This window comes from Amblyraja radiata, chromosome 22 (genome assembly GCF_010909765.2).
Source record: "Amblyraja radiata isolate CabotCenter1 chromosome 22, sAmbRad1.1.pri, whole genome shotgun sequence".
In the NCBI taxonomy this organism is placed as follows: Eukaryota; Metazoa; Chordata; class Chondrichthyes; order Rajiformes; family Rajidae; genus Amblyraja; species Amblyraja radiata.
Window position 1 is genome coordinate 32,197,476 of NC_045977.1, and position 22,706 is coordinate 32,220,181.

Consider the following 22,706-nt stretch of genomic DNA (forward strand, 5'->3'; position numbering starts at 1 on the left):
CACGTTTCGACTCTTCCGGCTTTTTGTCTTTCCCTCAGAAGAAATCATAAAAAAGGATTTCTGCCTTGGAAAATCTGTCGGGAGCTCCAGGTCAGACACCAAGTCCATGACATAGTCATGACCTCCAAGCTCAGTCCATTCGCCTTTATGCTTCCTTCCCACAGTCCAACCTCGCCATCCTTCTGTAATATCCCTGCAATAAAAAGCACCGCATTATTAGTTGTCTGCATCTAAATGTGCCCACATGTATGCATTCTTATTATGTAACTGAATATGATTGCACTGTGTGAGAGTAGGTATCCTCGTGTGTGGGTGCTTGTTCGTCTGAGTTGATGTTTTTGCACGTGTCAGTATATCAAACTTCTAGATCTGTATCTATGAAAGGAGTCAATAAGTTTCTATGTATGTGTATGTCGTCTGCATGTACTTGTTTATCTTTGTGAGGGGTCAGTATATTTGTGTTTCTGTGTATCTGTGACCCTATAAATGTTTATATGTGTTTATATTTGTATTTACATCACACATATATCTGGATACAGTGTATTTTTCTCAGAGCATATGTCTCAGTAAATGTATTTGTGTGCATTTTGAGGTACTTCTGGGAGTTTTATATTCATAGAAGGAGCCCATTGTCCCTTGTCCATGCTGACTCCCAGGCCAAGAATCCCGTTAGCCCCACCCCACCTCTCCTTATTTCCCCGTCTCCTTGCAACGTAGCATGAAGATGAAGAACGTCCTCTCAATGAATTCTGAATTTTGGTTCTAAAATAATGTTGTAGTGGTTACTTTTTAAACCATCGAGGACAGATGCATCCACAACAGGTAGAGAGGTGAATGAGGGATCAAGATGGTTCACTCGACAACTACCATAGATCCACTCTGGCAGCGGAGTTTCGGGAGTCTCTCAACTCTCTTCTTGATGATGCAGTGGAAACTTCTGGGTGATGCCCACTGAAGTCCCCCATCTGAGTGCATGCTTTACCCTTACACTCAGAGCTTCTTCCAAATGACCATGACATGTGAAGGAACACTGATTCATCAGTGCACAAAGCAGTAGGTGATAATAGGCAGGGCATTTTCTTATACTATGAGACATTAAGTTAACATTGAGGAGTTCTAGGGTCACTCCTTCCTGAATGTACAACATGTACAATTTACCATTGTCTTGCCACCTCTGGCGAATTGGTCCTGAACATTTCCAGTGACTGTGGTGGAAGAATCTGTGCCTTCAGCTTTGAAATGACGTTGTGATTATGATTATTTTAGACTGTTGACTAAATTGTGAGATATCATTACTAATTTACACACCAGACCTAGGTGTTTTGAAAAGAGAGGCGAGAGATTGCAGGAACCTGGAGCAAAATATATACTATTGGAAGAACTTGGTGGGTAAAGCATCATCTGAGGAGGCTAAGGGACGATTGTTGCTTTGGGTCCTGATGCAGGATCTGTACGTGATCATCCCTTTGCCACCACAGATGCTGTTTGGCCAGCTGAGTTCTTGTAGCAGTTAGTTTTCTGTTCTGAAAAGAGTTTTGATAGAATAACGGGGACAGGGTGATTCTGTCATGTCTGAATCAGATGATTAATTAATGCCAGGTGATCTGTTTGGCTTTATTCTACCTGTGTTTTGCTACATCTGAATGACCTGATCATTTCCGAGGGCAGTTCAGATCTACATTGCTGTGGTAAGGAAGAAGATTTCCTTCTGTGATGGATATTAGTTTTTAATTAAATAAACTTAATTGCCTTAACTGTAGCCTTGGATTTAAATAAATATTTCTGGATGGTTAGGCCAGGTTTCTGGACAATAGACAATAGACAATAGGTGCAGGAGTAGGCCATTCGTCCCCCCGAGCCAGCACCACCATTCAATGTGATCATGGCTGATCATCCACAATCAGCACCCCGTTCCTGCCTTCTCCCCATATCCCTTGACTCCGCTATCTTTAAATAGTAGAAACAAGGAACTGCAGATGCTGGTTTACCAAGGAAAGACACAAAATGCTGCTGTAACTCAGTGGGTCAAGCAGCATCTCTGGAGAACATGGATTGATAAAGTTTCGTGTCAGATCCCAACCCGAAATGTCACCTATCCATGTTCTCCAGGGATGCTGCCTGACGCGCTGAACAACCTCCAGCATTTGTGCCTTTTTTGGAAATACTAGTTTAGTACCTTAACCATTACACCAACAGGTTGAATGGGGAAGATCGGGTTATCTGTCATTGGGAAAACAGGGAACTAGTTGATCTTGTTGGAACATTATGTTGAGGAAAGCATGAGGTGCGCGTTCAGCAACTTGCAAGAGCTTGGCTTGCAGTTAGATTGAGGATGTTGGATCATGACAAGAGAGGGGAAAGGGCAAAGGGACCAGAAGGACAGCTGTCAAAAGAGGACCTATGTAAAATAAGTTTCAAGTACTTGACTTGATGGCCTGCAAAGTAATAACATAGGTTGCATGCTGCAACTGGCCCTGCAAGACTATGAAAGTAGCTTCAGTGTGTGCTTAATCCACGTCATCTGTGGGCCATGCACACGTGGATAGCAATTGTGGAAATGTTGGTTGTACATTGCTGGAAGTCTCCACACAGAATTAGGCATCTCCAATCACTAACGCAGTGATGGAGGATCTATTGGAAAGAAAATTCTTAACTTTGCAACCCATGCATTAAATCTCTGACTTTTTTTAACCTAATATTGTATCACAGAAATTCAACTGGCCAGTGTACATATTGAATGAGTTACAAATTGAATGTCTAGGCCATTAAGACCCATTAGACATTTTTTTTAACCATCAACGTCTGACTTGAAGCTTCTACATCTTCTGCTGACTCTAAGACTACCTGTGCCGCAGGAGATCTTGTCCCAGTTCTTCTCCTGTAGTCCATGAGTTCACAGGGCACATAAAATTCTTGCCTGCAAATATAAATAGAGAAATAATAATTTGTTGTCAACTTGTTCTCATCTTATATACCTCATTTAGACTTAATAAAAATTCAGAAGGATAAGTTATTTGATATAGTGCAGAGAGACAAATAATGTCCACTTCAAGGTTTCAGTATAACTTAATCAGCAATGTGCCAAAGAAATGTTATCGGACAATGTTTTTACGCATGGGGTTATCAAGATTTAGGAGAAGAATTTCTTGTGGAGTGCCTGACAAGAGAGCTGAGAACCTGATGTAACTCATTCAAGAAGAACTGAATGTGCAAAAACTGGTTCACAGGAGTGTTTTTTATAAAGGAAAAGGCTCTTAAAGCAGGGATATTAAAGGAGATGGGAAATGAAGGGATAGTGGGATTAGATTGTTGTGGAGATTAAAGGATATGAGGAGTCAGAGATTGGTGACATATTAAAAACATTGGCACTGAGGGAGGAGATTGGATTGGATTAGATAAGATATTAAAGGCGGTGGAGTGCAAAGGATTACAGTGGTTTAATTGGTTGAAATAGATAGGATGTAAACAGACTGGGTGGAATATTATAGGCCATATTAGTTGGGCTAACCTAAGGAGTGAGAGGGTACTGGGAATTAGAGTAAATGGGATATTATCTACCTCATTGGTGACCCTCAGACTATCCTTGATCGGGCTTTGCTGGCTTTTCCTTGCACTATACGTTATTCTCTTATCATCTATCTATCTATACACTGTAAATGGCTCTAATGTGAATGAATGAATGAATACATTTATTGGCCAAGTATTCACATACAAGGAATTTGCCTTGGTGCTCCGCACACAAGTGACAACATGACATACAGTGACAGTTAGGAATGACACATAAAACATTAAATGTAATCATGTAATGTCTTTTCGCTGACTGGATAGCACGCAACAAAAGCTTTTCACTTTACCTTGGTACACGTGACAATAAACTAAGCTAACTCAACTAAACTAAGCTATTGAATGGAGATGCCAAAAATCCAAAACAAAAACTGAAAATAAGGTCCCACTCCCGCTGCAATCTCTCTGTCTTTGGCCTCCTGCACTGTTTCAGTGTTACCTAATATAAGCATGAGAAACAGCATCTCATCTTCCATCTGGGTACATTGTTCCCATGAAACTACTGAATTAAAACATTTCACACCACCTGGTATTTTTTTCCCCCAAGGGTGTTTATATATATTAGTATGTGACTCTGTTCATTTATTTATTTTCTCATCTGTCTCTAACTGCCAGTACATTAAAATGATAATTATCTGGCCAATGTTTGTTTACGCTTAATCCCAGACATTCCTTCTGTTTGTTCCATCCCACCTCCTTCCTGCAATTTTAAAATTCCCATATCATGTACCTATACACTGTAAATGGCTTTCTGCAAAAGGATCACTGACCTGAAACTTTCTTAGATTCTGTCTCTCCCCTCTGCCGCTAACTTCTGTTGTTACCTGACATGATGGGAAATTATATTGTGTTTGACTGAGGATTTGTTGTGAGGAATATTAAAGGATTTGGGGAATGAAAAGAAGAGTAGGATTGAACCGGTTTTAATATTAAAGGGGTGGTGAGAGCGATAGAGGGGTGGAGAGTTTAGTCCAGTAGGATATTAAATGGTGTGTTAGTTGCAGGGTAAAGTGGATTAGATTGATCTGACCTTAAATGGTGCAGGGAGTGAATGGAAATGGGTGGAAGTGATATGTAAAGACATTGGAGGGATATAAAAAGCTACGAAGAATGAGAAAAGGATGGATATTAAAAGGTATGTGCAATGAGGCATAAAACTGATGGTAGATAATAAAATATCAAAGGCTGAGGGAAGTATCTCCTATGGGATTAGATTGGATGGAATTTTAAGGAATATCGGGAATAAAGGGATACAGGGTTATTATAAGGAACAGGAGATGATATTAAATTATGTGAGAGAAGAAGTAAGAGCGAGTTTTGATTGGGTGGGATATAAAGTGACTCAAAGATTGAAGGGAAAGTGGGATAAAACCTGAAGTCCATAGGGGCATGGAGTGAATGGGATAATAGATTATAGACTGGATGGCCTCAGACATGCTCAATCCAGTTGAACACTGTGCTGCCCCATTTTTAGTTGCTGCATGAATAGCATTTGACCGAATGAAGTGAGTCCATCGAATTGGGAGAATCTTTGCTCACCATCAAAGCAGGATACCTCTATTGCAATGTTAGCCTTCCTCTTGTTGCCTGTCCATTCCAGCAGGGAGGGTGGATAACCTCTGGCTCCCTCAGGGCCATACTTGGCTTTATGCATTGCCTGCAATAACTTGTGCTGACATACAGACTTAAACCCATTGAAACCATGATCGGACACAAACCTGTTGAATAAAAGGAGAGAGAGGGATGTAAATCATGCATTTTCATCTTGGCCTCATGTTTCAGATACGCCCTTCATGGTTTAAGGCAACTGTGGCAGGAGGTGTCTCCAAGCCTTATCTCATTCCTGTTTACGTGACAGTAAGATTTCCAGTTTCTGCAGATCCTGATTACACAGCATTTATCAGTGGACCAAGCAAATCTGAGGAAGGGTACCAGTAGAATTGGAAAGGGAAAGTAATAGGGGATGAGGCGACACAGTACTTGAAAGGAAAGGGCATGTGAGTGATTAGTGGGGCTGCAAGAGGTCAGTGTAATTGGAGAATGGGCTGGAGAGAGAATCATTTTACCGATTTGGTCAGTCTTTCATGGGTTTACATCTAATTCCACATTCCTAGATTAGCTTGAACTGACCGACTTCACAAAACACTCACTTCAGAAGGTACTTGTCCATCTTAGAAGAAGGAGCAAAGCTACTGAGACATGTAGCCATTAAGAGCCAGCCTCTCTCTGCATTCTTATCATTGATGTTTCTCCATACTTGATTGGCTATTTGAGCGAAGATTTCATTGCGTAGGTTGGAGTTGGCCAATCCTATTTGGGCTATGTAATTACCAAAGAGGATTTCTTGAGTTCCATTCAGATGTGGGTCCCCCATGAATCGTAGTATCTGAAAAAGAACATTATCATCATCAGAGATGGACACAAAATGCTAGAGGAAAACTGCAGGGGACTCATTCAGGCATCTGTTTCAGAATACTGTTGTAGAGACCTGGAAATAGGCAATTACACTAATTGGCTACATTCCAAGTATTGGAATATACAGTTACTTGATTCATGAACAGTTCTATTCCATGCACCTTACCAGCTTGAAGACGGTAACAGTTTCATGAGTTATGTCCTCTTCTGTTTGGGTCAATGCTTCTTCCAGTGGAGAGGTCAACATACCAAATAAATGGTCCTGGACAAAAGAAGACACCAGTGAGGACAACAGAAGGATAGCCCGTTCATGTAACATAAAACCAACAAACCACACAAACCTACCCTGAAGTGAGTCCATACGAATCTGGAGAAAGGGTAGTTGTTGATATCAAGAGGCATTGATAGTTGTTGCTCTGAAAGCACCTTTGGAATTTCTGTCTGGATAATGCAATCTGCTTGGGTTTCTTTCCCAACTGCAAAAAAAACACCCAACATCAACAGCTTTCTTCCTGAAAGGGGCATTTTGATTTCTCTAATTGAAATTTGAGAAAGAAGTGGAGATCACTGACTTATTAGTCTGTCAGCAGGGCCGGATTTATGTATAAGCTTCACAAGCTTAAGCTTAGGGCCTCGAGATCTAGGGGGCCTCAGCGGGCCGGATTTACCTATAGGCTTCATAGGCTGATTGCAAGGGGCCTTGCATAGGGGATTGGGAGGGGCCTCACAAGTGGAATAGCCTAGGGCCTCTCTAAATCTGGCCCTGGCTGTCAGTATCAAATGATTAGGGTGATTGCTCAGATGAGGGGTTATCTTACTTGGGGAGATTGAGTAAGTCGAAGGCCAAAAACAAGCGTGGAACTCAATGGGGAGGAAATCCCAGCGGTGGGGGGAGTTTCTGGAACAGAAGGGTTGAATGTGTCAGAGGTTATGAAGAGAAGGCAGGAGAATGTGGTTAGGAGGGAGAGATAGATCAGCCATGATTGAATGGCTGAGTAGATTTGATGGGCCAAATGGCTTAATTCTACTCCTATCACTTATGATCTTATGATATCGTGTGGTGTGCACAGGAAGTTGCAGTTGGTGGAGTTCCTCTGATCAGCTTATGACTGTAAGTAGAAAGTTTGGAGCAGAATAACTGGTATGGTGATCGGAGCAAGATCATCTGTCAGAGTTCAGTGTGGATTATGGAAAATCAGTAGCAGTGTGACTGAGGGTGGTCTTATTGAGGGATAGCAGCCAGAAATAGTGGGAGGAAAATTAATGGCCTAATTTCCAGTTACTGTACATGCTTCCTTAATATAATGCATGCAATCTTGCTGTTTTGAAAAGCGTACCACACTTATTTACTGCTGTAATATTTCCATGAGTAAGGCAGAGTAACAGAAAGAGGTAAAGTAAGCAATGTTGAGATACAAACAAGCATTAGAAGAAGAGAACAATGGTTGAAAAATGGAGTATCCAGATGAAACGTTTACCTGCTGCAGCTTGGAGTAAGGCAGCCAACTCTGCTGGAATATCCAGATGAGCAACATTCACCACCTCTCTCATTGTTTGTTCCTGAGTTTAAATGTAATTTTTACAATTAAATTATCTTTCAAGTAATAATGGCAGCATGCCGTGTGTCTCATTATGGAAACAAAAACTATTAAATCAAGAGGCAAAAACAGCTGTAACATTTGTGATATGACAAACGAAGGATAAACATGAGGAATGTAGTTAATTAGGATTAAGGCTGCGATTTGTAGGTTAGAATACTGAGTTGGAACTACATGGTTTAGGAAATGTATTTTCTTTTCTTTGTTAGGTTAGAGAGCCGCCAACAATTATTATTAATTGACCTTAGGAAGGTGGCGGTGAACTGCCTTTTGGAACTTCCAGTGCTTAGTCTCAGCAGTTATGGAGACATTCTGATACAGTTCTAAGTCAGGAAACTCAGTAACCTAGAGGTGAACATTCAAGTGGTGAGATTTGCATGCATCTGAATTCCCTTATCCTTCGTGGTGTTCGAGTACGTGGTACTGTCAAAGAAGTTGGTTTACATTGCATCTCCAGATGCCATAATCCAGATGATGTGACCAATGTGTGATTCAGTATCCATGTGCAAAGGATTAGACTAGGGTGTTAGATTGCACTCCAGTGATAGGACGAAACAAGCACACAATAAAAAAAATATATGAAAGGATGTCTGTTACCATCTCAATCCGCTCCCGATTTTGTTCTCGGATCTACAAAAAGAAGGGGAAAAAAATGTGTTTCTGGGAAGGTAATCTGCCATCCATGTTTCAGAAACATTTGACGACATTTCATGGTCACATAATTGATCACAATTTATATGAGCTCGCACCACTCAATTTGTACCAAATTCAGGAGAAAAGGCTTGGTTTACTTGCTCTAGTTGCAAGATCAACATAGTGAATTTGAAGTATACCAGAGAAAGTGAGTTCAGATCCTTTATCTTTGATCTCGTTAGTAAGTTCTGACAAAGGGCCTGAAATGTTAGCTCTGTTACTCTTGTCATAGATGCAGCCTGACTTGCAGAGTATTTACAGCAATTTCTGTTTTTATATAAACCAAATATAACAGCCATTTTATGCACTGCAAATTGAACCAATAATAAAATGAATGACTGGTTTATCCAAACTAAGTTGGCTGCACTCCATCTCTTCTTCAGATAATGACATTTAATCGTTCACATCCATCTCACCCACAGAGAAGATAAATATTATCAGCAAACACGGAGCGAGAGCAGATGGACACAAACCAAGTGGAATAGACAGACACAGACCAGGCATATTTAATTGATTCGGTGGAAGGAGACCAATTAAACCAAGAAGATTCATACCAAGTGGACACTGACTAGGTGGACATTGGTCAAGTGGATACAGATCAAGGAGATCAGGTAAACATAGAACAAGTAGATTGGATGTACTTGGACCCAGTAGATGAGGCATTCATGGATAGATTGGAAAATAAAAGAAGTGGATGCAAATTAAATGGATCAGACGGGATTTGTCCAGGTAGATAAGTGGTGCTAGATTAGATGGTCCTGGTGGAATCTAACCAGGTGAACCGTAGACATGGATCAGGTTAAATTTGACCAATAAAATTGGAAGGATGCAGACAAAATAGACCATGTGCACATGAACCAGACGAAGGAGGAAACGATAGACAAGGTGGGCTTAGACTGGGCATCTTTGATGCCAATATGTGAAATGACCATCCAGTGTTCCAACTCACCCTGAGGAATCTCCTACGATTTGTAAACATGAGAACAACGGATCGGACTTTAATCAAGCTTTGCTTATACTTTTTGAATTTTTTCCTGTAAAGACAAACAAAGTGAAGAAAAGATTTGAAGGGCATTCTTTCTCCCGTCATTCTCGCAACATGCTTCACAAAACTCTAAAAAGTGGGGCACAGTGGTAGAGCTACTACCTCATAACGCCAGAGTCCTAACTACGGGCACTGTCTGTGTGGAGTTTGCATGTTCTTCCTGTGACTGCATGGATTTTCTCTGGGAGCTCCGGTTTCCTCCCACACTCCAAAGACATGCAGGTTTTTTAGGTTGGTTGGTTTCTGTAAATTGTTCCTGGTGTGTAAGTTCGAAAGTGGGATAACATAGATCTAGTGTAGGGTGATCGATTGTCAGCGTAGACTCAGTGAGCAGAAGGGCCTGTTTCCACGTTGTGTCTCTAAACTAAAATAATAGCACTGTTTTGGTAGTCCATTAGTTCCTGGGAACTGCTGCTCAGTACTTGCAAAACTAAGAACAGCATTACTGGTGCCGAAGTTGAAATGGTTCTTGTCGTAAATATTGTCAACAAATTGGCCTGAAACAACCCCACTGAGGCTATGGCCAGCAAAGCACAGCATCACCTTTACTTCCGCTCGAGATTTTGGACATTTGACCTGTCCGCAACAACTTTTACTACCTTCTACAGATACACCGTAGAAAGCATACTATCAGGTGCATCGCAGCTTGGTTTGGGAACAGCTCTGCCCAAGGCCTCAAGAAATTGCAGAGAATTGTGAATGTAGCCCAATCCATCACACAGTCCAGCCTCCCCACCATTGACTCCATCTACACCACACGCTGCCTTGGAAAAGCAGCCAACATAATCAAGGACCTTTTTCACCCCAGTTATTCCCTCTTCTCCCTGCTCCTGTCGGGCAGAAGATACAAAGGTTTGAAAGCACGTACAACCAGACTCAGGAACAGCTTCTTCCCCTCTGTTATCAGACTTCTGAATAGTTCTCCCATAAGCTAGGGTACAGGCTCAACCTTCCAACCTGCTTCATTATAGTCCTCTGGTACTGTAATACTACAATGCTGAAAGCTATATTTTACAATCTGGTATTATTCTCTTTGCTCTACCTGTTGCATTTGTGTATGGCTTAATTGCATTAATGCATAATATTATCTGATTTATTTGGATGCATGCAAACAACATCTTTCCTACATCTCAGTACATGTGACAATAATAAACCAATGCCAACACCAATACTGATGACCTCTCGATGCTCTCCTCTCTATAGCTCCACGCTGCCTTGGGCAAGGCAATAATACTGTCTAATGGCAGGGGCTGCAGATGAGTGTTAAATACTTACACCAGGGATATTGCTTTTTTTTTTATACTCACACAATGCTATTACTGTTTCCTTCATCCTCTGTAGTGTTGTTTGCCTTAAGGTAAATGTCCATTCCCTTGATGTATGACTGAATGATTTGTGAGCTCTGTCATGCACGTTAGGACCCACAACATTGCTAATCTACCTCACTGAAACATGGAGACAACTGGGTGGGCTTGGCCCAAGCTCATCTGTATCCTGGGAAGGCATGGATATTAAACTGCATGCGGACAGGTGGGTTGACACGAGTCCATACTGTATTGCAACCAGTCATCCAATTGCAAAATAGTCACCTTAGACCCTCATGCTCTGAAGGTGTCAGTGCTCACAGCCTCGTCACGGTGCATTCACTGACTGCACCACAGCTCCGTAGGCCCTTACACAAATTCAATACCAATTAGAATCAAGAGCAGGCCATTCAGCCCTTCATTACTGCTTTTCCATTTAATAAAATTATGGCTGCACTTCAATTCATTCATTTCTCCTCTCAAATTGTTTACGGTTCTCAGTTCTAACATCAGATTAACCTCTACTTTTTAGATACAAGGTTTCACTCTTACCTGGTAATGTAGCCTCTAGCCGCAGCCTGCAGCAGAATGGTTGTTCTCCGGAGCTTTGTATAACGTTTCCTGGCAAAGAATCCACGAGCATATCGTTGCAGAGTGAGAGAGGCCATGAGCATCAGGCCATCTCGTTTACTGTCTAGAGTGTGGTACAAATTCTCCTTGATGAATAGCTGAGGTAAAATCAGATGGCATTTTGTCACTCTACACATATTGCCAAATGTACAGTGCTTTTAGTTTAGTTCAGTTTAGTTTAGAGATACAGCGCGGAAACAGGCCCTTTGGCCTACCAAGTCCGCATCGACCAGCGATCCCCGCACATTAACACTATCCTACACACACTAGGGACAATTTATATTTATACCAAGCCAATTATCCTCCAAACCTGTACGTCTTTGAAGTGTGGGAGGAAACTGAAGATATCGGAGAAAACCCACGCAGTCACAGGGAGAACTTACAAACTCCATATAGATAGCAGCCGAAGTCAGGATCGAACCCGGGTCTCTGGCGCTGCAGGTGCTGTAAGGCAGCAACTCTACCAATGCGCCACCATGCCGCCCATTTATTAAAGTTTATTGAAGCTCATGAGGAAGCTTCCAGCAGCTTCACCGCAATCTCCAGCATGTGTTAATTTAAGTTTTCAATGCCTAATGTTTAGAAACATCTAAACATTTCCCATTTGATGGTCTGGATTAAAATTCCAGAACCACAATGGAAAAATAGACATAATCTCAAAAGGCTTCAAAATCCTCAGTGGAACTGTACACCAAGCAAGAGTTATTACCTTTGGAATTATATATTTTAACTTATTTCCTTAGATATATTTTGGACACCAGATAGGCAGGATTGTAGGGATGTTTTTTACATGGAGAACATGCAAAACATTATGGTGGTCACAATATATTTGTGTGGTGAAAATGGCTTAAAGAAAAAAGAGATCAAGGTATTTTGGGGACAATGGGGAAAAATAAATTCCTAGAAATCAACGTTTTTGGAAAATAAAAATAAAATTACGACCCTTCTATAGGAACAGAAATGTAAAATGTAAAAAGTCCACTTGACTTTGCTAAACAGACCTTGGTAAGTCCTATGCTGTATGTTCCTCTGCTGACAGGAACAATCTGTTTCAAAATGGCAATGCAGTTTTCACCATCTGCCTTTATTTGATTTGTAAGTCCCAATAAGATTTTGTATCTGTAAAGAAAATACTGGTATTACTAATCTCAACTGAGTAACAACACAGTTTATTCATCTGTAACAATGACTATGTGCGAAACTAAAAACTGGTAATCAGAGGATGCTGTAAAATAGAAGTAGTTTGGTCTTCCTTTGGTTTGGTGTTCACCTACATTTTTGTCAAAACATGACATTATTTTTTGATTCCTTAATTCACTGTTTTTATTTATAGAAAGAAAGACTCGGATTTAGATTTTGTTCATGAATCAGCTGCTTCTTTAATTATCTTCCCTCCCTTTTAAGATCAGAGCTGTGGATGTTTGAGAATGATGAGCGATGTTTAATTTCATTTGTAACTTCTCAGGTAATGAATTAAATCCAAATCTTCGCAAGTCTAATAGAAATCATGAATATTAACACAATTTGCATTAAAAACAAACCTCCTGTTACAGATGGACCCTATACTGACCTCTTGATGAAATTATCAAAGGTGATCCTCACAGGATAGCCCTCCTTACGAATCCGGATGGTCTCTAGAATCCCAGAATACCGCAACTGTGAGCTGACAACATCAACCTCAAAGAGTTCAGGCTCCTGCACAAAGGAAACATACTTACAGCTATGGTGAAGTGTAACCTTTGGCACCTTAGTTAAGCATTCTCCTGATTGAGATTGCCATCAATTGACAAAAGTAAAGGTCATTGTCACTTAAACCACGCCAGACCCCAATGCCTCTTTTACAAACCTAAAATATTAAGCAATGTTGGAAATACTCAGAAGGCAAGGCAGCATTTGTGGAGATATTTAGCGTCAGAACTTTTAAAAGTAATTCACCTGAAATTACAGTTTATCCCTGTTTTCTTCTTCACTTTAGCCGCCAGACCTGCTGAGTAGTTCCAGCATTTCTGTGTTTTGATCATTACTTCTATTAGTTCATTTAATGCATCCTAAAACCACAATGCCAATATACCTGGTCCCAAATAGTTTATTAATTCTATCCCAAATGCCAGGCCAGAAATTCTGCATTAATGCACTCTAGATCCCAAAGTCAACAAGGTCGTAAATTCAATTTACCTTTTTGTTATTTGGCTTGATGCAGCGAACAAAGAAAGGATTGCAGCTGAAAAATCAGAATGTATTATATGAATTAGTCATTGAGTCATAGAGTTAAAAAGCATGGAATCAGGCTCTTCAGTCCATGCCAACCAAGATACCCACTTAAACTGATCCATTTGTCCACATTTGATCCATATCCCTCTAAACCTTTTCTATCCATATGCCTGGGCAAATGCCTATTACATTTTGTTTTTGCACCCACCTCAATCACTTCCTTTAGCACTCGTTCCATATACTGTAAGCACCACCCTCTTTGTGAAAAAGCTGCTCCTCTGGTTCCTTTTACATCTTTTCCCTCTCACCTTAAACATATATCCTCTACTTCTTGATTCACCTATCCTGAGAAAAAGCTTATGTGAATTCATCCTATGTGTGTCCCTTATGGTTTATATCTATAAGATCATCCTCAGTCTCTTATTCTCCAAGGAATAACGCTAGCCTACCTAACATCTCCCTATAACTCAGTCGCTCAAGTCCTGGCACCATTCCCATGAAACCTTTCTGCACTCATCCAGCTACAATAAAGGCTATCTCTCTCTCTATCTCTAAATGGCATTTTCCTAAAACAGGGCGACCAAAACTGAACACAATACATCAAGCACGGCCTTACCAATGGCTTGTCCAAGTGCAGCATAACATCTCAACTTCTATACTCAGTGCCCTGACTGTTGACAGCCAACACATGCCAAAAGCCTTCACAACCACCCTGTCTACCTGTGATTCCACCGTCAAGGAACAGTGTACTTGTTCTCCTGGGTTCTCTGTTCTACAACACTTCCCAGAGTCCTAGTTTATCAAAGCAGTGATCCACTCTGAAAAAGGTGTTAAAATGTGCACATTTATCAGATCTCAATGACAGTTCAGAACATTATCAAATAATGAATGAATTTGCTATATAGGCAAACATACCAGTCATTCGAACACAGTTTGAACCCATAGAGGTAAGAGGACCAATGTGTTCATCTATTTTGGTCTTTGTTATAAAGAATATTGTATGTTAAGGCTCAGGCAGAATTTTCAGCTCTTCTTCATATCACACCAATGAACTTTTGCTGTTTACCATATCCACCAGAAAAGCCAAGGAATGTTAGGTTAGGGTCTATTGTTTGGTTAGATTTAGTGCTGGATTGTTGTTAAAAGGTGGTGCTGGACTAGGATTAGATTTGAGGGTCATTTCTGGAACAGGTAAGGGAAATCCAATGTTAATATCCAAAAACTGACCTTTCCATCTTCTCCACCAGTTCCATCAGAGACTGTTGGAATTTGGCTGCCACGGTGGGAGCATACCTACGGCTGATGGTACTGTTCTTATTAGACATCATCTTCATGGTTTGCCCCATGAATAGACTGGTCAGAATCTAATAAACAAAATAAATATATTCTGTCATGAAATTAATTCATTTGTTAAAATAATGTAATCCAGTTGTTAATTTTGATGGTTCCCATGAGTTCTGTGATGAATTAGGATTAGGAGAGTGGGAGAGTATGGGGTAGTTGGGATTAGGTTTGGGTGAGGTAATGTTTATGCTTAATGTTTGGATATGGATGCAAAGGAAATTGCTCCTGTTTTTACAAGTATTGACATTTTTATTTCACTGGTGACTGCTTAGCTCATGTTTCCCATTGCCTCATCCACTTTTACTTGTCATATTTTATTTTGACAAGGAATTTTTGAGAGTTGCCGATGGCAAAAAAAGATTTTCATAATAGGGTATGTCTATTCGAAGAAGCAATGGTGCTTAAGAACAAATTATGCAAAATGTCCAAAAATATTTACGGATAAAAGTTGGAATATTAGTGGCTCATGGTTAGATGTAATAATTAAATGTTAATTTTAGTCCTTCAATAGGCCTGAGGCTGCAGTTAAGGGTTGGAGTTATCTATAAATCTGTACAATAAATCAGAGCATTGAATTGCATTGGGTCTCGGAATAGTTTGGACTAATGTAGGTTAAGGACTATGTGGGTAGTTAACAGATTCCCTACAGGAATTATATCAAATGATCAATGTTTTGGAATGTTATGTTAATAGAATATCGCAATGTCTTCCAGATGGGGAGCCCATTCAGCACTGAATTAATTCCTTCAGTGTCACTTCCAACATTTCCACCAGAGAAGGCATTTGGTTCCAATTAGAACTCAAGGTTTTCTCCATTTGAGACTGTTCATAAGGTTACTCCACTATATAAAGGAGGCTGCTGAAATTAATAGCCCAGGCTAGTCAGTACATGACATGCACCAATTGACCAGGATAACCATGTGAACTATTTAGCATCTTTGCCGTGATAAGGAACAATGAATTTAAACAACAGCTGTTAAAGACCAAATGTAAGCAAGGGACTGAGTCGAAGCTACCAATTTCAGAAATGTTCCCAACTCACCTTTATTTTGCTGTTCACAAACAATTCTATGACGTCTTGTCGAACTTGATCATGATTTTTCTCAACAAATTTGTGGACCTGTTAAAAATAAACAAGAATGAAATTAGACTCTACTCGGATCCCTTAAAGCGTAAAGAAGCATGACGTGAAAGAGGACTGCTAATCCAGAATAAATGATTTTTAATATGGACGGTCTATGCTAAACGTGGTATCTACAGTCATCTAATTTCTCAACATAAAGGTATTGCTCCTCCCCATTCCTTTCTGGTCTATTTACATCGTTCCTGTAATATCACAGAATGACACACACAAATATATGACAATTCAGCCCATCATGCCAGTACCAGCTCATGTAAAGGTATACAAAGAAAGACACAAAATGCTGGGGTAATTCAACAGGTGAGGCAGCATTTCTGGAAAGCATGGATCGGTGACATTTCAGGTCTGGACCTTTCTTCAGACTGAATGCACAAAGTGCTGCAGTAACTCAGCGGGTCATTCAGGTATACAAATAATTACACATCAAATAATTATCCAATTCTCTTTTGAACGTAACTACTGAATTTGCTTTTATTGTTTTTAATGCTGCATATTTGTATTACATCGACTGTGTTAAAAATATTTCTCTGTGTTCTCTCTTATACTTTTGCCAATTACCTCAAATGCGTGTCCTTTGGTTGCTGATCTATCCCGCCATTGGAAACGGTTTCCCCTTACTTACACCATCAAAACCATTCATGATTCTCACCACGTCTATCAAATCCCTTAAACTTCACTGCTCCGAGGAGAACAATCTCAGCTTTTGGTGTCCTTCCACACAACTGAAGACTCTCACTTGCACCGATTCTGGCAAATGTTCTCTGATATATTTCCTTTAGTGCTCAGAGTTAAACACAGTGGTTTATCAGGTTCAGCATAACGTCCCGGTTTTCGTAAACCATGCCTGTACCAATAAAGCCAAGGATCCTAAATACCCTTTCAAGTTGTTCTGCCTCCTTCAAAGATTTGTGTACATATATACTCTCCATTCTCAGTGTTTTTTGCACCAGTTTAAAATGGTGCCATTTAATTTATACTTCCCCTTCTCATTATTTCTACCAAAACGTAATACTCTGCACATCACTTTTTATAATCAACAATCTGACCCCACTTTAATCTGACTCATTGGTGAAGTGAGCATAAATAAAGGCGGGTCAGTACCTGGTAAGTCACTTTCCCAGCATAATGTTTGATGGTAAATTCAGGCAGAGGCATCTTTGGCTTTGAGTACAGAGGATTGCTGCCATGGTGGTAGTGACATTTTTGCAGGAAGGTATGGTCAGTTGCCTAAATTGTAAGAATATCATGATCAAATTTCACACAGAAATAATAATGCCACAGGAGATAATATGGTTGAAATACACCCTTTATTTGAAAATGTATTTGATTTGGTTTCTGATTAGTTGAGGATAAATATTTCTGACATTGCATTTAATTGCAGGAAATGTTTAGCGCTTTAGGGAGAATCGGGGAAGAGGCAGATGTCTAGATACGGTCAGTCAACGGTGAACCTGTTCACTAGTCGGATGGCAGATGCATTCACTGATACAAAAAAGAATGGGATCCCAAGGACAATTATATTACAAAGTCTGTCTGGAGTATAGTTCCTGAAGTTGTTGACTCTCACCAGGATGCTATTCTTAAAGTCATTGATGCACATTAGTGTATAGTTCCTCTAGGCAATCTCATAGGGCTACAGACCCTGATATAGAGTCACACAGCATGGAAACAGGCCCTTCAGTTCAACTTGTCCATTGTGATGTAATTAGGGTACAGTTTCTGATTATGCTTAATCTCATAGGGTACAGATCTTCAGAGTGGAGCTTTCCACTGGGTTCCTCTCCTGAAGATGCTGACTTTCATCAGGTACTATTCACATTGTTGGTAATATTTACTGTGATATAGTTCCTGAAGGGATTGGCTTTCAGTAGGACACATTTCCTGAAGACATTGGCTCTTCCTGTCACACCATACCTAAAGTTCCTGGCTTTCACAGGGCTGCAATATCTGATTGTGCTATTCCTCACGAAGATAAAGTTCTTAAACTTACTGACTTTTGCTGCGTAGAAGTTCCTGAAGGCGCTGACTCTTACTGAGTACATTTGCTGAATTTAGTTCAGAGATACAGGGCGAAACAGGCCCTACGGCCCACCGGGTCCACTCTGACCAACGATCCCCGCACATTAACACTATCCTACACCCACTAGGGACAATTTCTACATTTACCAAGCCAATTAACCTACAAACCTGTATTTCTTTGTAGTGTGGGAGGAAACTGAAGATCTCTGAAAAACCCACGCAGGTCACGGGGAGAACGTACAAACTCCGTACAGACAGCACCCGTAGTCGGGATCGAACCTGGGTGTCTGGCGCTGCATTCGTTGTAAGGCAGTAACTCTACCGCTGCGCCACCGTGACCGCGTGGCCAAAAAAACAAACACACACACACACACACACACACACACACACACACACACACACACACACACACACACACACACACACACACACACACACACACACACACCAAAGGCGGGGGCCAGGGAAAGCAGGGGAGCGCTGTCTGAAATTCACACGGTGCAAAGCCAAGGTGATATCCGCGATTAACAGCTAGGTTAAAGACGGCTAGCACAGTGTACGGTAAGTCCTTTAAAAGAGCGGGGGGGGGGGGGGAAGAAGGGGAGAGAAGGAGTGGAGACACTTTTAAGAAGCCAAACAACTTTTAATAAGCCAGAGATACACAGCTGTGAAGTTTAGCAGGCATTTAACATTACCGGTCGGTTTTCCTTCGTTCTGAAAACTCGTGCTTACGTTTTTTTTCCTCCAAAGAGCCAATTAAAATACCTGGTCAGCAAAGCAGATTACCTACGGCTACCTCGACTACCTACAACGACATGGCTCCCCTACTCCCACTGCACTACGACTTCAAAAGTATTGATTTTCTCCATGCCGACCAATTTTTGGTTGCAGAAAGTTTTGCGGGAACTCCTCTCGGCCATGAAGGAGACATACCAGAGACCACCTACGACCATGTGTCGACCATGCTGCGAGCTTGCAGCGAGCGCAGAGTCTCCTAAACTCGCCAATACGGTTGCCTTAGTGGGACAGGCCCTTATCAATGGGTAACTGGATCGAGATTTTTTTTAATGAATCTGAGCTTTGCCTTTATTTCTGTATTCATCCTTATATTGCATCCAATGCGCCAGCCATGGCCAGCTCAGGTATGCAAGTCATGGCCAGCTCAGGTATGCAAGCCATGGCCAGCTCAGGTATGCAAGCCATGGCCAGCTCAGGTATGCAAGCCTTAAGAGCAAACTTGGCTTCACTCCTGTTAAGATCAAGTAGTTCAGGAACTTGATTTGAAGATTAATAATAATAAATAATGGATGGGATTTATATAGCGCCTTTCTAATACTCAAGGCGCTTTACATCGCATTATTCATTCACTCCTCAGTCACACTCGGTGGTGGTAAGCTACATCTGTAGCCACAGCTGCCCTGGGGCAGACTGACGGAAGCGTGGCTGCCAATCTGCGCCTACGGCCCCTCCGACCACCACCAATCACTCACACACATTTACACACATTCACACACAGGCAAAGGTGGGTGAAGTGTCTTGCCCAAGGACACAACGACAGTATGCACTCCAAGCGGGATTCGAACCGGCTTCCTTCCGGTTGCCAGCCGAACACTTAGCCCATTGCTAAGATTAGAGGAAGCAAGCTTACTAGATCTGACAAGAATCATAGACTTCACACCAAGACCAAGAATGAGAAGAGAGTGAGGGAGAGAGATGTGACAAAGACAGATATTGAGTTGAAAAGCAAAGAGATCTCAGATTAATGTTCTGTCCTTGTGCAAGGTATCGTGTTTTTAACAAGCAGAACCACAGGAATGAGTCTGACCTGTGGGAAAGAGCTTTGATCGTCCAATATCCTGAGGATCCCATAAGGCTTCTGTGAAATAAGATCAAGGCAGGGTTGGTTGTCGCTGAAAGTAATTTGTTTCCAGTCAATCTGTTCTTTGATATATTCCTCCTAAAAAATGGAAATGCAACATTAAAATCAACCAAGTAGACAAAAATTAACCCGTTCAAGCAAAATTGCACAGGTAAATTCTAAAAGAAAGCAAAGTTTTCTTGTGATAGACACAAAATGCTGGAGTAACTCATCGGGACAGGCAGCATCTCTGGAGGGAAGAAATGGGTGATGCTTCGGGTAGAGGCCCTTCTTCAGACTTCTATTGTAATTTCTCCATCCCATTTTTATAAATGATGATGTGTTTAGGGCAGTTTCTAAGAAACTCTTCGGGCATTTCAAACCAATGGCCAAAATTGGTGACAGTGACTAATTGGTGACTAAGGTACAAATTCCATATACTTTTAACTCTACCTCATTTGGTTATTCCTTTATTGCATTTTTGTTTTGTTTTTTTGCACAATTTCAGATTGCATCACAATCTTCACACCTTTCTACTGTTTGACATTTGTCATTGCATTTATTGTTGCATCCATCATTATCAGGCATACTATTTACTCTGTGAACCTCATGTAAATAAATAATTTGCTTGCACCCTAGTGTAGATGCCATTTAACTAATCTGAATATGATCTTTGAAATAGGCAAGAAGATTGCAGGATTTATTCTCCTACCAAAAATTAAAATTAAAACATTACATCCTGTACCTGCTCCAGTTTGAAGATGATCTTATTGAAAAAGTATTGTAGGTACTCATTAGCATAATTAATGCACAGCTGTTCAAAACTGTTTATAGACAAATCCTGGAAACAAATTGATAAATGCATTAGTTATATAAACAAGACGTTAGACACTGCAAAGTGCAAGCAGAGTAAATTACAGTAGTAATTTAGGGAAAACTCTAAACTTTATTCATAACATCCTGCTGATCTTTAATTTGGATCACAAAGCATCACATTTCCTGCCTTTGATTCTATATACAACAAGAAGGTATGGCATGGAGCTGACTGCTACGTTTGAAAGATAGAACAAGATTTATGTGTGGGAGAAACAGGGTCAGTGGAGGAGGGAAGGTTTGCACTTAATTGGATGAACTTGGAACAAGATTTCCAAGATGTCAGCTCACGGCAACATATTTTTTACACTAGTTCCACGAAAAAATATATTAACAAATCCCAGGTTTACTTATTTTTTGGCAAAAACAAATTCGGGATGGGCAGCAACATGAGTGAGTAAAAAAAGTAGCAAGACCAGAGTGAAGTAGGTTTGCACTCAATTTTACAACTGGCCTATTTGGGAAGAATGAGATACTACTGCTTAGTGAGCGGGCATGAATCATATGATAGAACTCCTGCATCAGCACCCTTAACAGAGTGGGGTGACGTTTTATTGTCACTCTCTATCAAATCTTTATTCCAATGCCAAAATTGAACTGGCTGAGGCATCTGCCTCCCTGGTTAAGGAAGGTGGTGGTGTGCACAGCCAAGTGTACTAATATTGGGCCATTGGTCATCCAAATGTCACAGGTATTTACACAGATCATAATGCTTCAGTACCAGTACTTTTATGATAGGATAACCTTAAATTAGGGGGGGGGGGAATCTTCTATCAGCCTAGACTAGCTCGAAATCACCTACTGGCTCTTTTTTCTGGATGCTTAACATACCTCAAATCCATAAATATCTAAGATAGCTATAGACATTGTTTCTGCCTTTGGGGAAACCAATCTGTTTATCCTGTCAGTCAGCCAGTTGAAGATCAGAGAGTAAAGGATCTTGGCAACAGCATCTCTGTAAGAAAATAAAATAAATCCTTACGTAAATAAAACTGGTTATCAACTGGAGAGGTTTTTTGTTCATCTCAGTGTTGCCCTTTGCCACATCATCTGTAGATATTCAGGTCCACAGATACCCCCATATTTCATGATGCTGCTCTGCCTACAATTTCCCAGCCAATAATGGATGAAACACAATTTCCTGCAGTTCAATATATTTCTCTCAGCCACAGATCAAAATCTATTCCCTCATCTCTAAGTCAAAATTCTTCCATGACTATTGTCTCAAATTGAACAAGAATTAACCCCACATGCACTCAGTCAGTTAAGATTGTCTATTTTCCGTTTTGTAATATGCCGATATTTGGCAAGAGCCTGCATAACTATTTTCACAATTTGCAGAGTTTACTAATCAGGTGCCTTCATGACTAGCATCTCATTTTCTGTATACTCCAGTCTATTCAAAAATGTTATTACAGTATCCTATTGTGGAGCAAACCCAGTTTGTACGTCAAGCTTGCACTTATCAACCTATTTTGGTTCTTATTGTCTCAGATTCAAATCTAAAATGTTCATTTGTGGTTTTCAGTTCCTCCATTATCCTGCCCTTCCCTACTTCTGTGGCCTTCTTTATGTACTATCTCACCTTTCATACACATGTTGCAACTCTCACAAATCTCAACTCACACGGTGCACTTACCCTATTCCCTGCACTTCACCTTTACTTGCTCCAATCTTGCATCCACACCTTCCACACACACAATGTACACCTCGTACTTTCTGCAATTTCATTGTCCTTGAAACTCTTTGGATGTTTTTACAGCTCCATATCATTAATTCACAATTTAACATGTGTCCAAACAAACACATGTATCTCCGAGGAATAGAAGGCTATGGCAAAGCGTCGAAAATACAATGGGTACCCATTGAGCATAGACACGGTGGACTAAATGACCTTTCTCAATGCTGTATGGTTCAAGGTCAGCCACCATTGGAACATCTGCGAGACTAGTACAGAGAGGTTTGGGCTATTAATATTTCTTGTCCCATATGACCTATAGAACCTATGACT

The 22,706-nt window shown here is 40.6% G+C and overlaps 1 protein-coding gene across 1 annotated transcript in view; it reads right to left on the minus strand.

Annotated features, from left to right (window-relative positions):
• The window catches only part of myo15a (myosin XVA), a 160,530-nt gene that overhangs the window by 80,157 nt on the left and 57,667 nt on the right, over window positions 1–22,706 (minus strand). The window contains exons 14-32 of the mRNA XM_033040947.1: window positions 21,527–21,650; window positions 20,568–20,663; window positions 19,790–19,921; window positions 17,047–17,172; window positions 15,847–15,924; window positions 14,688–14,824; window positions 13,425–13,470; window positions 12,820–12,944; window positions 12,251–12,368; window positions 11,172–11,347; window positions 9,220–9,304; window positions 8,175–8,207; window positions 7,458–7,539; window positions 6,325–6,455; window positions 6,146–6,241; window positions 5,715–5,950; window positions 5,104–5,282; window positions 2,845–2,917; window positions 2–193 (exon numbers count right to left, since the gene is read on the minus strand). Coding sequence (XP_032896838.1) covers window positions 2–193; window positions 2,845–2,917; window positions 5,104–5,282; window positions 5,715–5,950; window positions 6,146–6,241; window positions 6,325–6,455; window positions 7,458–7,539; window positions 8,175–8,207; window positions 9,220–9,304; window positions 11,172–11,347; window positions 12,251–12,368; window positions 12,820–12,944; window positions 13,425–13,470; window positions 14,688–14,824; window positions 15,847–15,924; window positions 17,047–17,172; window positions 19,790–19,921; window positions 20,568–20,663; window positions 21,527–21,650 — 2,265 coding nt within the window. The remainder of the gene's footprint in view (window position 1; window positions 194–2,844; window positions 2,918–5,103; window positions 5,283–5,714; window positions 5,951–6,145; window positions 6,242–6,324; window positions 6,456–7,457; window positions 7,540–8,174; window positions 8,208–9,219; window positions 9,305–11,171; window positions 11,348–12,250; window positions 12,369–12,819; window positions 12,945–13,424; window positions 13,471–14,687; window positions 14,825–15,846; window positions 15,925–17,046; window positions 17,173–19,789; window positions 19,922–20,567; window positions 20,664–21,526; window positions 21,651–22,706) is intronic.